The sequence below is a fragment of the Plecotus auritus genome, assembly GCF_963455305.1.
Source record: "Plecotus auritus genome assembly, chromosome: 6".
NCBI classification, from domain to species: Eukaryota; Metazoa; Chordata; class Mammalia; order Chiroptera; family Vespertilionidae; genus Plecotus; species Plecotus auritus.
In genome coordinates, this window is record NC_137773.1 from 80,100,116 (window position 1) to 80,116,162 (window position 16,047).

The following is a 16,047-nucleotide window of genomic DNA, read 5'->3' on the forward strand; positions in this document are numbered from 1 at the left end:
AGCAGCCGGCCATGGTTCATAACTTGGCCTCTCCTGGGCACCTCCAAGCCCAGCACAGGTAGCAGTCATCTGCAGATCGTTTTGTAGCTCATGCTGGGTAGCCCAGGTAGAATAAAGACTGCCTGGCTGAACTTGGCCTGCACCTTCTGGGAGGCCCTAGAGCAGGGGTGGGCAAACTTTTTGACTCGAGGGCCACAATGGGTTCTTAAACTGGACCGGAGGGCCGGAACAAAAGCATGGATGGAATGTTTGTGTGAACTAATATAAATTCAAAGTAAAGGAGCGGAGGGGAGAGCAAGAGAACCGGATAGAACAGCCGGATCCGGCCCGCGGGCCGTAGTTTGCCCACGGCTGCCCTAGAGCCATCACACCCTGTAGACAGCTTCAGACCATGTCAAAGCACTATTCAACCACTTCGACAAATGACACACTCAAGGGGAGGACTCAGCATGCACCAGAGAACCACAGAAGTAAGTCCTGCTCTGTAGGGTGTCCCCTGCACAGCTGCTTCTTCACAGTGGTCAAAGCCAATGGGCCTTGGGGTGAATCCCTCCCACTGATAAGCCAACAGCAATCAAGGCTTAACTACAACACAAGGGTGTACACAACCTACATGGTGTGTGTGTGTGTGGGGGGGGGGGGCTGTGCACCTGGAATGCACAGCTCAGGTGAATGGGGAAGCTGTGCCACTGGACTCTACAGGACACCTACTACATTAGGTCACTCTACCAAGCACAGAAGACATAGCACCTCTACCTAATACATTGAAACAAACACAGGGAGGCTGCAAAAATGAAGAGACAAAGAAAAATGTCCCAAATGAGAGAACATCAAAACTCCAGAAAAAGAATTAAACAAAATGGAGATAAGGAATTTACTGCAGTGTTCAAAAACACTGGTTATAAGTATGCTCAATGAACTTAGGGTCAGAGTAGATGAACTTAGAACCTCAGTAGTATAAAAAAGAACATGGAAACCATAAAAAAGAACCAGTCAGAAATGAAGGATACACTAACTAAAATGAGTAATTTACAGCTTTGGCCAGCATGGCTCAGTTGGTTGGACATCATCATCACTGAGATGTTGCCAGTTTGATTGCAGTCAGGGCACATGCCCGGGCTGTGGGCTCAATCCTTGGTAGGGGGCATGCAGGAGGCAGCGGATCAATGTTTCACTCTCATATCAATGTTTCTCTTTCTCTCCTTCTCCCTTCATCTCTCTCTAAAAATAAGAATATATATATTTTTTAAAAAGAATAATTTACAGGGAACCAATAGTAGAGTAGCTGAAGCTGAGAACCAAAACAGCGGTTTGTAATATAAGGAAGCAAAAAACACCTATTCAGAACAGCACAATCACCCTCCGCAACTCCCCCTCCGCAAAAAAAAAAAAAAAAAAAAGAGAGAGAGAAGCAGAAAAAAACAATCCCCCAAAGTGAAGATAATGTAAGGAGCCTCTGGGACAACTTCAAGCATACCGATATTTGCATCATGGGGAGCAGAAGAGAGAGAGCAAGAAACTGAAAACCTATTTTAAAAAATAATTATGGAAAACTTTTCTAACCTGGTGAAGAAAATAGACACAGAAATCCAACAAGTGCAGAGAGTCCCAAACAAGATTAACCCAAAGAGGCCCACACCAAGACACAAGTAAAATGCAAAAGGTTAAAGACAAAGAATCTTAAAAGCAGTAAGAGAAAAGCAGTTGGTTACCTACTAGAGAGCTCCCATAAGGCTGTCAGCTGATTTCTCAACAGAAACTTTACAGACCAGAAGGGATTGGCAAGAAATATTCACAGTGATGAAAAGCAAGGACTTACAAAGACTATCATTTAGAATTAAAGGAAAATAAAGAGCTTCCCAGACAAGAAAAACATAAAGGAGTTATCACCACCTAGCTAGTATTACCTAAAACGTTAAAGGGGAGAAGAAGAAGTGAAGAAGAAAAGATAAAAAATATGAATGATAAAATGGCAATAAATAACATATCCATCAACAATTGAATCTAAAAAACAAAATAAATGAACAATAACAGAAACGGACTCATAGATACAGAGAACATTTTGATGATGGCCAGATAGGAGGGGGTTGGTTGAAAAGGTGAAGGGATTAAGAAGTACAAATAGGCAGTAACAGAATAGTCATGGGGATGTAAAGCACAGCATAGGGAATCCAGTCAATAATCCTATATAATAAAAGGCTAATATACAAATAGACTGAATGGCGGAACAACCGAACCATCGGTCGCTATGACGTGCGCTGACCACCAGGGGGCGCACGTGGAACATGGTGGGCATTGGCAGCAGAGCATGGAACATGACGGGCGTCGGCTGTGGAGGTATGGTGGAGCAGGTGAGCGGGGGTGCCAGACCAAGGTGGGGCACTGGTCACGGTCATTGGGGCGAGCCTCTGAAAATTCTTTGCTCCCACGCACCGCGGTCCACCCAGTGCTTGCACTTGCTGCTGGCGTTGGCCCCAATTGCCCTTAAGGGCTTCTCCACCTCCCCCTGCTCCTGAGGGGCGATTGGGGCTGGCAGCTGCCACTCACTTGCACCCGCTACTGGTGCCAGTCCCAGTCACTCTGCGCCGTCAGAGGGTGCGAGCGGGGCTGGCGCCGTCAGCTCACGGGAGCAGCGGCGGGAGCGGGGCTGCCAGCAGACAGGGGACTGGGGTCCATGGCAGGAGGGGCTGGGCGGGGGCACAGAGGATGGGCCAAGACCTTCCCCAGTGCCCACCGCAGCCTCTCGGCCCACAGTTCCTTTCAAGGTGCACAAATTCGTGCACTGGACCCCTAGTATTATGATAACTAGGTATGGTGTCAAATGGGTACGAGATATATTAGATGATCACTTAGTAAGTTATATAATGTCTAATCACTGCAGTGTACACCTGAAATTAATATCATATTGTATGTCAACTGTAATTGAAAAAACTGCACTTATCTAGAAAGAATTCTATAGCATATTAACTTTTATAATAAAGATTAAAATACAAATAAAACCTTTAAAATTAAATTTTAATTGCTAACATCCAATTACTGTTTATGCAATGAAAACTACCAACTGAATTATGAACTCATTTTTCAAATTATGTCCTACAGAAAACTTGAGAACTCAGAACCAGTATAGATTTGATTTTCAAATTAAAAACCAAAACAAAAAAAGCAAACAAACAAAAACCACCCAGAAAAAAGGGATAGTTGGCAATGCAACTTTATTGAACAACAAATGCATATGATTAGGGGAATTTATTCTTAAAAGGGGCACTATCTCCATAAAGAAAACAGCTCCTCATCAACAGCTGGATGAACGATTTAGTCCTTCACCATTTTTCTTGTTTCAATGCCTAAGTTCCAATTTTCTCCAATTTCCTGCTGAAGGGTGAACCTAGCTCTGGTTCCAAGATAGACTGAAATAGGAACTAAGATTAAAAATAAAACAATAATTTTCAGAAGAACACAATATCCACCTCAGTGCTAAAATATGAATTCCAACAACAGTATTCTGCAGTGGGAAGTGGTATCAGATCAACTGCAAAAATGCTGCACCTTGGTCTCCCCTTCCTGTTTCTAATGAATTTGTTTTCCTGGTATCTAAGTTCCTGCTTGGGACTGGAGCCCAGCCCTGAATCTCAGTGTGGAAATTTAGCACCACCAACTGTGATAAGATTATACATTAGGCATTGTTCTAAGTGCCAAATACAAGTGACAAAAATTCCTTCTCTTAAGGAGGCCGACTGCCTAACACAAATGACTAGTATTTGCCCTCCAAATTCTTCATTTTGGAACATCCTGACAATCTCTCTGGTGCTCCCTGGTAACTAATTTCTGGAATGTGACCAGGTCATGAAACCCCCAAGCACAGTTCCTTATTTACTTAGCTGAACCCTTGCCACCAGCCAGCCTAAACTGCTCTATTAATTAAACAGACAAGTGCCAAGCTCTGTCTCTCTTCATGTGATTTGCTCTGCTGTGAATTATTGGAGAAGTGCTATCTTTGGGAAGATTCCTGTAAGCTGAGTTTGAAGTGCTGCTGTGCTGTCCTATACCGTAGCCACTAGCCCATGGGGCTATTCAACACTTGAAATGTGGCTGATTGGACATAGGTGCTTTAAGTGTAATACATATACTGTATTTCAAAGAATCAGTACAAAGAGAAAGATTAAATGCTGAATAATAACATATATTTCTTAAATAAAATATATTAAGTTTAGCTATTTCTTCTCCCCTTTTAAAACGTGGTTATTAGATAATTTAAAATTGCACATGTCGTTTGCATTGTATTTCTACTGAAATGTGCTAATTTAGAACATTTAACTAATGGCAGCAACAAGGGTCATTATTTTGAGAAGTTTGTTATGTCTAGATATCATTAGAAAAAATATTTAAAAATGAAATTCCTTTGCAGAAAAACTGCCAGCTAATAAATGCTGAAAGAATGTTAGACTATCACCATTTTGCCATCTCCATTGGAGCAATTGATTCAGAGGAGCATCATCAAAGGATGCTAAGACTAGTGGCAAACAGTCGAAGAGGAGAGTCATCCAGTGGCAAAATTACACCCTATAGATTATTTATAAACTGTAACAAGACCTGGTGATCACTACTTTTAACAAATGATCAAGCTTAGCATATGAATAATGCTACAACCTGCCATTATACACCTCTGGATATGTGGTAAATTGAGGTAAACATTACTTAAAAAGCATTTTGCTCCAATGTTTTATTGTGAAGATTTTCAAACATACAGCACAATGAAAGAATTTATGGCAAAAATCTGTACTGATACTATCTAGTATTTTACAACACAGTACATACTAACTTTATCACATTTCTTTATCATCTTCCTATCCATTTGACTTTGATGCATTTCCAAGTAAATTGCAGCCATTAACGCATGCCCTCCCTAAATAATCTATGAAGTCTTCTTGTCAAAAATGTTTAACCTAATCTAATCAAGCCTCTAATCCTAACTTCCAATTTACAGGAAATACTTAAAGAGATTAGTTAATTGACAATAAGAGAAAACTAAAAATCCAGAATATGAGACATTATATTAAATGATTTTAAAAGTTTGTCATGATAAAAGTTTGAGTGACTAGATTTAAGAGTCTTCAAACATAACCAATTCCAGCTTGTCAATCTAAATCAGATACTATTCAATTTTTAAAAAGCTACCAAAGACATTCTTATAAGATCTAGAAAAATGTAAATATGGACTGGATATTAGATGATATTAAGGAATTATTGTTGGGGAGCACAAGAGACTTGGCTTGGAAAGTTGTAAGGAGGACATTCTGAGAAAAGGGAAGTGTGTGGAAGGCCGCCTGCCCTGTTTATCGGAATTCCGACTTAGGGGAGGCTTAGGGGAGTGTGGAAGGCAGCACCACTAATTATTCCTTGACCTTTCCAAACAAGTCTGTGCATGTGCAGACCCCCAGGTGTCTACTGGAATCCTATGTTTAATCCCTGGATGTCCTTGCCTAGAGGACAATGTAAACACACGTGTCCTCCCAAGATTACTCACCCTACTGATTGTATCTAAAGATAAAAATTCCAATAAAAGCCTAACGAGGCAGGCAATAGAGGCTGCCTGGCTTCTTCAGCTGGGCCGTCCCTTAGCCCTCTCCCCCACAGTGAAACTGTGTCAGAGTAATCTGTTCATCTGTCGTTCAGGGACTGCTGGTCAGCCCCAGCAAATTATTATTAATTTCCTTAGATGTGATCATAGGTACTGTGTTATATAGGCAATTACTCTTTTATTGGAGATGAATGCTAAAGAATGTGTATGCATGCACACATACATATATGTAAGTTTTTAGTTAATTTATTTTATAGGAATAAAGCAAATGTAGCAAAATGTTAACAATTACTGTATCTAAGAAGAGGGTGAACAGATATTCACTGTGTTGGTCTTTCAACTTATCTGTACATTGAAACATTTCAGAATAGAAACTGGGGGTCAGGTAGATAAAAAATTCACTGCAGAGAGGTTAATATGGTCTCTTCTGTTTTGGCCTGCCTGAGCTTTTCAGGTCAAGAACGTGATCTCTGAAAAATATCTTACCACAGACACACAGAAAAATATTTCTCTATAATATTCTTTATTTCTGCCTCAGGGCCAATGCTATTATTAGGTAAGAGTCTTCAATATGCAATATTACAACTGGTAATTCAGTCTGTAAGTAAAGGCTTTAATGCTGTAATATTACAGAAGACAGCTCAATCACAAGGTCAACTTGAAGATCGGGCTCACTGCCATCAGTCTGTGTTCTGTGTAGATTGAGATAGTCTGTCACACAACTTCAGGTTTTACTTCATATACCACTTGTTAAAAGTATTCTGTACTAGAATTTGCCTATCCCTGGCAACCTCAGACACAAAGGCTTTTGTGATCTTTTTCCTTAAGATTTTATTCTACTTTCCAACCTATTGCTGCTGCCAAAGTCATCTGGACAGCTTCCCCCTAAGTCCAAAGACACACTTACCACCCAGGTAATTAGAATTAGAAATAGAAAACCACTAGCAGAGATCATCGGATAAGGTATAGCATGGAGTAAATGAAAGTGTAAGTTTATACTACTAACTAAAACAAGATTAAAAAAAAAAACTCTAGACATGGAATCTTATGTGTACCTACAGTTGAAAAAAAGAAAATCGCCCACTGACAACCATGACTTTTCTTTCAAACTCTGGTTAGAAATATCAAAAAACTGGAAACAAACCTTAGATATTAGACACTAAATTAAAAATTGGTACAATAGGGCTTAGGTTTTGCAGTTAAGAGTGTTCTTTGGCTTTAAAAGAAAAACAGTAAAGTCTGAAACTACCATGGTGAAGACAAGGCAGCACATGGATTCAATAAAGTAATTAATTACATATGTCTCATTTCATATGCAATGAAAAAAGAAAATGATATTTACCAGGGTTTGTCTTCTCAAGTTGATACCATCGGTAAAATGCCCTTTTCTTCTGCTCACTCAGGTCTGATCCCTGCTGCAACAGCCAGTGAGAGATCCGGCTCTGACTGATACCTATGTAGAAAGAGAAACAGCTGTTGCAAGTAATGAAGTTGCAGGGAACTTAAGGAGGGTTTTCTTGGTTCAAGGTTACTGGTTCTTTATTCTCTTCTTTATAAGAAAGCTGCAACTTGAACAACTCTTATATTGGGCTTCTTGGTAAAAGCTGGCTAAATGTGCTAGGATATATTCAGAATTATCTACTAGAGGTCAGCATCTTATTAACCAAGATTTGAAAGTGGTCTCTAAAATCAATCTCTTAACCTGGTCGATAAATATGAGATACATGAAGAGATTCCTAAGTAATAGTTATTTATCAGAAATTGATTAGATTTGTGTTCCTCCAACCACCGTGGACCACCTCCACCCCAATCCTGGTTTAGAATATTAGAACTTTTAATAGATATTGAGAAGAAAAAAATCAAGCTAGCAAGTTTTGCTACTAATTACTGATACTGATAAAAGAGTTAGGGGCTGGGGAAAAAAAAAGAGGTCACTGAAAATACTCTCTTCAATAAAGTTTCTGGTTTACTTGTTAATTCATTTAGGCATTTCAGATTCGTTAACATTAGTACAGATAACTAAGAATTGGAAGACTTTCAGACTTCTGCTACAATATGACCTCTTAAGAAATCTCAAGTGGTAAAGACAGTCTTCTAACAGACTTTTCAAAAAACTGAACAAAATATAAAGCAGTAGTTTTCAGCTATAAGTAAGAAGCTCTTGACAGCAATTAATTAGAAATGGGGAAAACCTTCACATGTGAAAGTAAAAAAGCATGTCTAAAACTGACTAGTATGAGAATCACTTGCTCCTTCTGGTCATTATAGCTATTCCAAAAATGAATAATTTAACATACAACTGGCAAAGCAAAGAATAATAGGAAAGATGAAACTGTCTTATATGTCCATAAGGCACTTTCTAAAGGACCAGTCAGCTATCAGAGAGGGTTAACAGTATCTTAACTCTCCTGAGGAATTACTTATGGTAACTGGATAGTACTGAATACCACCTGTGACATCCTGTTTAAAGCTATAATGCACAACAGGAAGAGTGGTTATCATGAAGTAATCACACCCTCTAACATGAGAAGCAGGAGGTCTGGTGATTATATTTAACTCATTAAAAGCAAGCCCCTAGAGCAGCCATGGGCAAACTATGGCCCGCGGGCAGGATCTGGACCGTTGGGCTGTTCTATCCGGCCCGCGGAGCCGAAAGAGCAGAGGGTTCTCTTGCTCTCCCCTCCTCTCCTTCACCAGCGGCAGTGTTAACATGGCAATGTCGGGAAACACGGCCGCAGCTCCTTCTTCTGAGTGGGCGGATTTATATCCCCCCATTCAGTAGAAGGAACAACCTCTCAATCTTCCAGAGGCTCCTTGTAATGCCCGCGGACGCATCCCCCCCCCCCCCCCGCCCCCGACATCACCCTGGGAATCTAGACACGTTATCGTGGTGATGTAGGGAGACACGCCCCTGGAGGGCACAGTATCAGAGCCTTTCTGAGGTAAGATTAAGAGCTCTACTCAAACACAATTTTTTCCTGTTCCCACATTCTGTACATCACAATGACTTGTTAATAAAACAACAAAGACTTTCAGCTTTTAGGGCTTGTATCCACTGCAGTTTTTTTTCCCACTGTGGACGCGCGCAGCAGGGAAAAAGACACATAGAGGACATGTCACACTAGCCATGCTGCGGCTGCATTTTTTTGCTGATACGGATGCGGTATCAGTAATGCTACCATGGCCACTAACCGCATGTGTTAGCGGCAAAACAAATGCATTTTGCGCTGCGTTTGCTTCTCCCTCTTGCGCCTGTAAAAATGCGTGCTACAGGGCATTTGTGTTAACATGCACCACTGCACATTAGCATCAACGCTGGTGTTAAAATGTTTGAAATGAATAAAACTATTGAAATAATAAAAAAAAAAGACCGTACCCTTTTATGTAATGATGTTTACTTTGAATTTATATTAGTTCACACAAACACTCCATCCATGCTTTTGTTCCGGCCCTCCGGTCCAGTTTAAGAACCCATTGTGGCCCTCGAGTCAAAAAGTTTGCCCACCCCTGCCCTAGAGTCTCATACTTTTAAAAACCTATGTTAGAAGAAAATTTACGGAAATGGGGGAGGGAAGCTTTGTTAAAAGACAAGTTGGGCTGTGAAGCAAGGTTCTCTGATTGGAACCACCTTTCATTTCCTAAGGGTGAAATTCAGTTTTCTAAAACCTAAGTGATTACATTCTCAAATAATTCACACAGCGGTTTTCCAATGGATTGACGATCTATGTGAAGCAGGTGCTCGCAGCTAGCACTCTATGCTTATTCTAAGAGAATGCAAATTATTTAATGTTGGCTGTCTTTAGCAATGCCTTTACCACAAATCCAGATTCAGATATTACATTACTTTTAAACAAGAGTGAAGAATTCTCTCCATGAAAGAATTTGATTCCAAATTGAAAGAATTCTCTCCATGAAAGAATTTTGATTCCACCATGAAGTCAAAATTGATTTTCATGTCAACAAAATAAAACATTTTTATGTGGATCCTTCACATCAGTACCATATTAGTCAAAACAAAGAGAATTTGAGGAAAATTCTTAAAGAAAAAATAGATTATATCAGTTCTGTTACTTTCAGTATTGGATCTCCCTCACACAGTCAGATCGTACAGAACAAACACCGAGCCCACTAGATTTTAGCGCTGTCCAGGTAGTGAAGGAAGAGGGCAAAAGCCATCAAAAGATTAAATTATGGTATACTCATGTAATAAAAAACTGGGCAGACTTTTAAAAGTAATGTTCTAAATCAGTCACCAAAAACAAACAACAACCAAGAAACAAAACCAACCCCCCCCCCCCCCCCCCCGCCAAAAAAAAGCCATCAATACCAAGTTTTGGCAAGGACACAGAACATATGGAACTCTCTTATTGCTGGCAGGAGGGTAAAATGTCAGGGTCATTTGGGAAACAATGGGGCAGTATCTACTAAAGTTGACCATATGCATACCATATGACCTAGCAGTTTCTTTTTTCCTCATGTGAGCATATTTTTTCCATTGATTTTATTTTTTTAGAGAGAGTGTAAGGGAGGGGGAGAGACAGAGAGAGAAACATTGACTGGTTGCTTCCTGCATGTGCCCCAACCAGGGCCAGGGATCGAGCCTGCAACTGAGGGATGTACCTTTGACTGGAATTGAACCTGCAACCCTTCAGTCAGCAGGCAAATGCTCTAACCACTCAAGAAATCAGCTAGGGCTTTTGCCTCTTTTTAAAAATTGATTTTAGATTTGTTTCTTCCTGCACACATCCCAACTGGGATTGAACCCAAAACTTGGGTATGTGCCTTGACCAGGAATCAAACCCGCCACCTTTTGATGTATGGGATGATGCTCCAACTGAGCCATACCGGCCAGGGCAACTTAGCAGTTTCTTTCCTCAGTATATAGCACACAGAAATGTGTGCATGCTCAATAGCAATGTGTTCAAAAGACATGTACAAAAAGGCTTATAGTCCCCAATTTGAACCAACTCAAACACCCATCAACAGGAAAATGCATAATTGTGGTACTTATGCATTCTACTATAGACTATTATACAAATAGAAAAAGGACAAACTACTACAATATGCAACCACATGGATAAATCCCACAAAAACAATGTCGACCAAAAACCATCAGACACACATAAAAAAGCTAGACACAGCTGTATGATTCAACTTATATAAAACTAAAAGAGACACAATCTATATATATAAAACCCTAATATGCAAATAGACCGAACAGCGGAACAACCGAACAACCGAAAAACTGGTCGCTATGACATGCACTAACCACCAGTGGGTGTGCACGGAACATGGCGGGTGTCAGCCGCAGTGGGATGGTGGAGCAGGTGAGTGGGGGTGCCAGACTAAGGTAGGGCGCCAGTCTCTGTCATAGGGGCAAGCCTCTGGTGGTTACTGAAAATTCTTTGCTCCAGCGCTCACACCTGCTGCCAGCACTGGAGCTGCTGCTTGCACCAGCTGCCAGTGACGGCCCCGCTCATACCCACTGCCAGTGCTGGAGCTGCTGCTCACTCCTGCCTGGCGCCGGTCCCAATCGCTTGGTGCCATCAGCGGATTTGAGTGGCAGCTGCCAGCCCCAATCACCCCTGAGGGCTTCTCCACCTCCCCCTGCTCCTGAGGGGCTATCAGGGCAGCAGCCGCTGTTTGCACCCACTGACGGAGACGGCCCTGCTCACACCTGCTGCTGGCACCAGCCCCAATCACTCAACGCCATCAGTGGGTGGGAGTGGGGCCGGCACCATCAGCATGTGGGAGCAGCAGTGGCAGGAGTGGGGCTGCCAGCAGACAGGGGACCAGGGATCGGGGGCCACGGTGGGAGGGGCTGGGCGGGGGTGTGGAGGATGGGCCGAGACCAGCCCCTGTGCCCACCGCAGCCTCAAAGCCCACAGTTCCTTTCAAGGTGCACGAATTAATGCACTGGGCCCCTAGTTATCTATATGAATGGCTACCTATAAATAGGAGGAAGCAGGTTCATTACTGGGAGGTAGTGTGAGGAAAGCTTATGTAGTGATCAGAACTATTCTTGATCTGGATCTGGATGGTGGTTATACGCATGTCTTCACTTTATAAAAGTCATTAAGCTAGACACTTTTCTCTGTATATATTTCAATTTAAAAAAAAAATTCCTGACAAAAGGTTTTAAAATTCTATGTAATATTTAGAAAATAAAGTGAATATGTATCAAGATGTCCATGATATAAATAATAAAGTATATAGTTTTATAAATATATCTATATTTACATAATCTTCATTCTGTCTTGTATAGTAATGAAAACTTATATATATAGCCAAAAATAGAGTGGCACACTTCCTACACTGTAAACCTCTATATTGTGTTTTTAATCATTCTACAAATATGTATTTAGGCTTCCCTTATAAACACAACATACTTTACTGGTTGTTTTATAAATACTGCAATTAAGTTAGACAACAAAGAAGTACCAAAAAAAAGTTAATTTCAGCCTTTCCTCAGCAGTTCCACTCTGAGGTAAACAATGTTATCTGTTAATATATGTTACTGCACGGTTTTCTCTATGCATAATTATTAATTTAATAAAACAAATGGAGAGAAGGTAATAAAGAATATCCTTCTGTCTAGTCTTTTGTGTGAGAGGAAATAAAAAAGAACTTCTTCACTGTAAATTTAACCTGTTTTCATATAATAAATACAACAAATGAAGTAATAAAGCAGGTAGTTTTTCTAGAAGTGTTATGAAAATTAAATATGTACAACACATTTTTCCAATGATTTTTCTTGGTTAGCAGCTTACAGGTCAAGTTCTCTAACTCATCGTTCTGGAGCTCCTTGGTGCCTTTGGAACTTCAGGTGAGCTTGGTGTCACAAAAGGCCTTGCAGCTTCTCTTTACTATCAGTTTCTGTGTTTCTCCTTGGGAAAAATGTTTCCCTAACTCTCCTCTTATTTCCCACTCCTGAAAAAATATTCTCAAGTTTTAACTCCTCACAAAGCCTCTTTTCTAACCTTTCACAGGGCAGAAGAAAAATTTACATATAACCTTCATACATTGAGACTAAAACTAACCTCTGATTAATTTTTTTCCAATGAGAAATTGATCACATTGGACGGGAAGGCCAAAAAAGCCTTTTGCCAGCCTTATTCAGATTTTTTTCTGAGCTTCAGCTCTATCAGGCTTCTTCTAGTTCCTCAAATGCCATGCTCCCTTCCACTAGAGGGCTCTCCACCACTACCCATTCTTGTCAAAGTCTCTAATAGTACACATTAAAATGTATCCTCTTCCTTCCACTTCCTGTGGAATGTGACACTACTTACTGACCACTCACATCATCTTCATCCTTGGAATGCTGGGTACAACTCTCCAATACAATTTAAGGAATTATATGCTAGCTCCTTACATGATGTGTTCCTAGGTTTATATCTTTAAGCATCTTCTCTCTATACACCCTTTCTTGGTCATCTCAACTATCAACAATCATGATTTAAAATATTATCTAAATGTCAGAGCACCTGACTATTTTTTGAAACCATTTGCTGGTTAACTTCATGAGAATTTCCCACAAGTCTTTAACACCATAAACTTAACTCATTATCCTCTTCCTTTTAATCTGCTCTTCTTCCAGTGTCCCCCATCTCAATTTTATCTTCTACTCTACTCTTTCCCCCAACTCTTAAATGCTTACTAAATCCAAAGTTTCCCTTCCTAAAATTCTCTTCATGTTTTCTCCAATTCTCATTCCTGCAGCTTGTAATCTCAGTCTCTTTTGTTTGGACAATTGGAACCATTTAAGATCCAAAATTCTCATGATAAGATCCTTTTTAATTGGAAGATCATTTTACAGTTGCAAAAGTGAAAGGTGCTTCTTCAAGCAATTTTCTACTTGAGAAATGCAGCCATCTCTACAATTTTCCTCCCACAATTATTAAGTTAAAACACATGCATGCATTCTCCACAAAAATAACTCACAAACCTGCAGATGGGAAAAAAAAAAAAAGTTCTTCATCCCCAACCCTTCTCTTATTCTCTAATGTAAAGATATTCTTGTTTACTTGATGTGAATCCTTTCAGACTCTTTCCTATGCATTTAATACATAAACATGTGTACACACACACACACACACACACACACACACACACACACCTAGTTGTTTTAGAAACACAAATTTAGAGTTATTCTCTACATAATAAATAACTTGCATTTCTTACATAATGTCTTGGAATTTTCTCATGTAGTACATTATAAATCTTCATCATTCTAATGGCTACATGGTATTCTATACAATAACCCACTTAAATATTTATTTATTATTGGACATTACAGTTGTGCTTATGTTTTACTATTATAAATGATGATGCAATGAACATTCTATGCATATCTTTGTGCATATGAATAAATACTTTGGGATGATTCACAGGAATAGAATTTTTAATTCATACCATTAGTTTGTTAGAGGTACTACCAGACTTTCCCCCATAGGTTGTACCAAAATCTTATAATCTCTAACCCATAGTCATGAGACATTCTCACCATAGCTAAGTATTATAAAACTTATTTTGAGAGTCTGACTTTCTCTTTGTAAACACAATACATGCGTATTATAAAAAGAAATTCTAAGAAATTCAAAGTAGAAAAATTCAGAGTAAAGCTAACTTTAAAAACCCATCTAAAACCTTACCACTTAGAAATAACTACACCCATCATAAAATCACTCAAAGCATAAAAGTAAACATAGAATAGGTAGAAATAATTACTAAAATGAGATACTATAGACAGAACTTTGAAATTAAAAGCATTAAATTTAGTTTGATCTGATTTTAACTCAAGAAAAAAAATATTTAAAATAAACTAGAGACATGGAAACAAAGATGGTGGCATAGGTAAGCACCTAAACTGCTGCCCCACACCAACAATTTCAAAACTACAACTAAAAGATAGAACGGACACCACCCAGAACCACAGGAAAGCTGGCTGAGTGGAAATTCTACAACTAGAAGGAAAGAGGAAAGCTCACGGAGAAGGAGCGGCAAAGAGCTGAGGTACGTGTCGGAGACACGCGCACAGAGAGGAAGGGCAGCGGAGTGCCTGGCGGGCTTTCTCTGGCGGGAGGGGGAAAGAAGCCCCCGACTGCACTGAACCCCAGTTCCGACTGCACTGAACCTCAGTTCCGGGGGAAACCCTGTGGACCCAGGCTCATACAGGGGGAGTTTGGACTGTCAGGTAGAGAGAAAGGCACACGAGACTCGGAAACTCAGGGGAGCCGCGGTGGCAGGGGTCTGAAGGCGCGAGTGTGCACAAAGACTGACTGCAGAGGTTACCACAGGCATTCCCTAGCGGAAGGGAGTCAGAAGCTCCTGACTGCACTGAACCCCAGTTCCGACTGCACTGAACCGCAGTTCCGGGTGAGACCCTGGGGACCCACGCTCTTACGGGGGAAATCTGGACTGTAAGGCGGAGACTCGAGAACTGCGGAAGGCAGAGGTCTGGAGACTCGCGCACAAGGGCAGGATTGACGGGAAGCCAAGACTGTCTGCCCCGCCTTGAGACTCCACCCCTTCCAAGCTGAGCACAGAGGCTTTTGCAATCTGGCAAGGCTAATCCTATAAGGCTGTCTCCAGCACTGAAAATCTCCCAGTGTAGACACAGTTGATCCTCACAGCCAACTGGCCTGCAGGTCAATTCCTCCCAGTGATACCAACAACAATCAAGACTTAACTACAACAAGGCTGTACACACAGTCCACAAAGGGGTGCACCAAGAGTGTCCACCTCAGGTTAACTGGGGAGGCCGACCCACTGGGCCATATAGGAAAACTAGCACACAACTCAGGGAAGCAGTGAAAAATGGGGAGACGAAGAAACAGATCACAAACGAAAGAAATGGAGGAAAACAAACGATTGGATATAGAATACAAAACCCCAGTTATAAGGCTCTTCAAGAATATCCTAGAAAAGGCCAATAAATATAACGAGACCCTCGAAGATATGAAAAAGGACCAACTAGAAATTAAACATACACTGACTGAAATAAAAAATATTATACAGAGACCCAACAGCAGACTAGAGGAACACAAGAATCAAGTCAAAGATTTGAAATACAAAGAAGCAAAACACACTCAACTGGAGAAGCAAAAAAAAAAAAAAAAAAAGAAAAAAGAATCTAAAAAGATGAAGATAGTGTAAGAAGCCTCTGGGACAACTTCAAGCGTACCAACATCAGAATTATGGGAGTGCCAGAAGAAGAGAGAGAGCAAGATACTGAAAACCTATTGGAAGAAATAATGACAGAAAACTTCCCCCACCTGGTGAAAGAAATAGACTTACAAGTCCAGGAAGCACACAGAACCCCAAACAAAAGGAATCCAAAGAGGACCACACCAAGACACATCATAATTAAAATGCCAAGAGCAAAAGACAACAAGAGAATATTAAAAGCAGCAAGAGAAAAACAGTTAATTACCTACAGGGGAGCACCCATACGATTGTCAGCTGATTTC

General features: G+C 40.5%; 1 protein-coding gene across 13 annotated transcripts in view; it reads right to left on the reverse strand.

The window, feature by feature from the left end:
* HMBOX1 (homeobox containing 1) overlaps positions 1-16,047 on the reverse strand; it is a 199,686-nt gene that overhangs the window by 68,236 nt on the left and 115,403 nt on the right. For all 13 annotated transcript variants that reach the window (XM_080674637.1, XM_080674639.1, XM_080674638.1 and 10 more), the window contains one exon: positions 6,921-7,031. In XM_080674637.1, the coding sequence (XP_080530763.1) occupies positions 6,921-7,031 (111 nt within the window). The remainder of the gene's footprint in view (positions 1-6,920; positions 7,032-16,047) is intronic.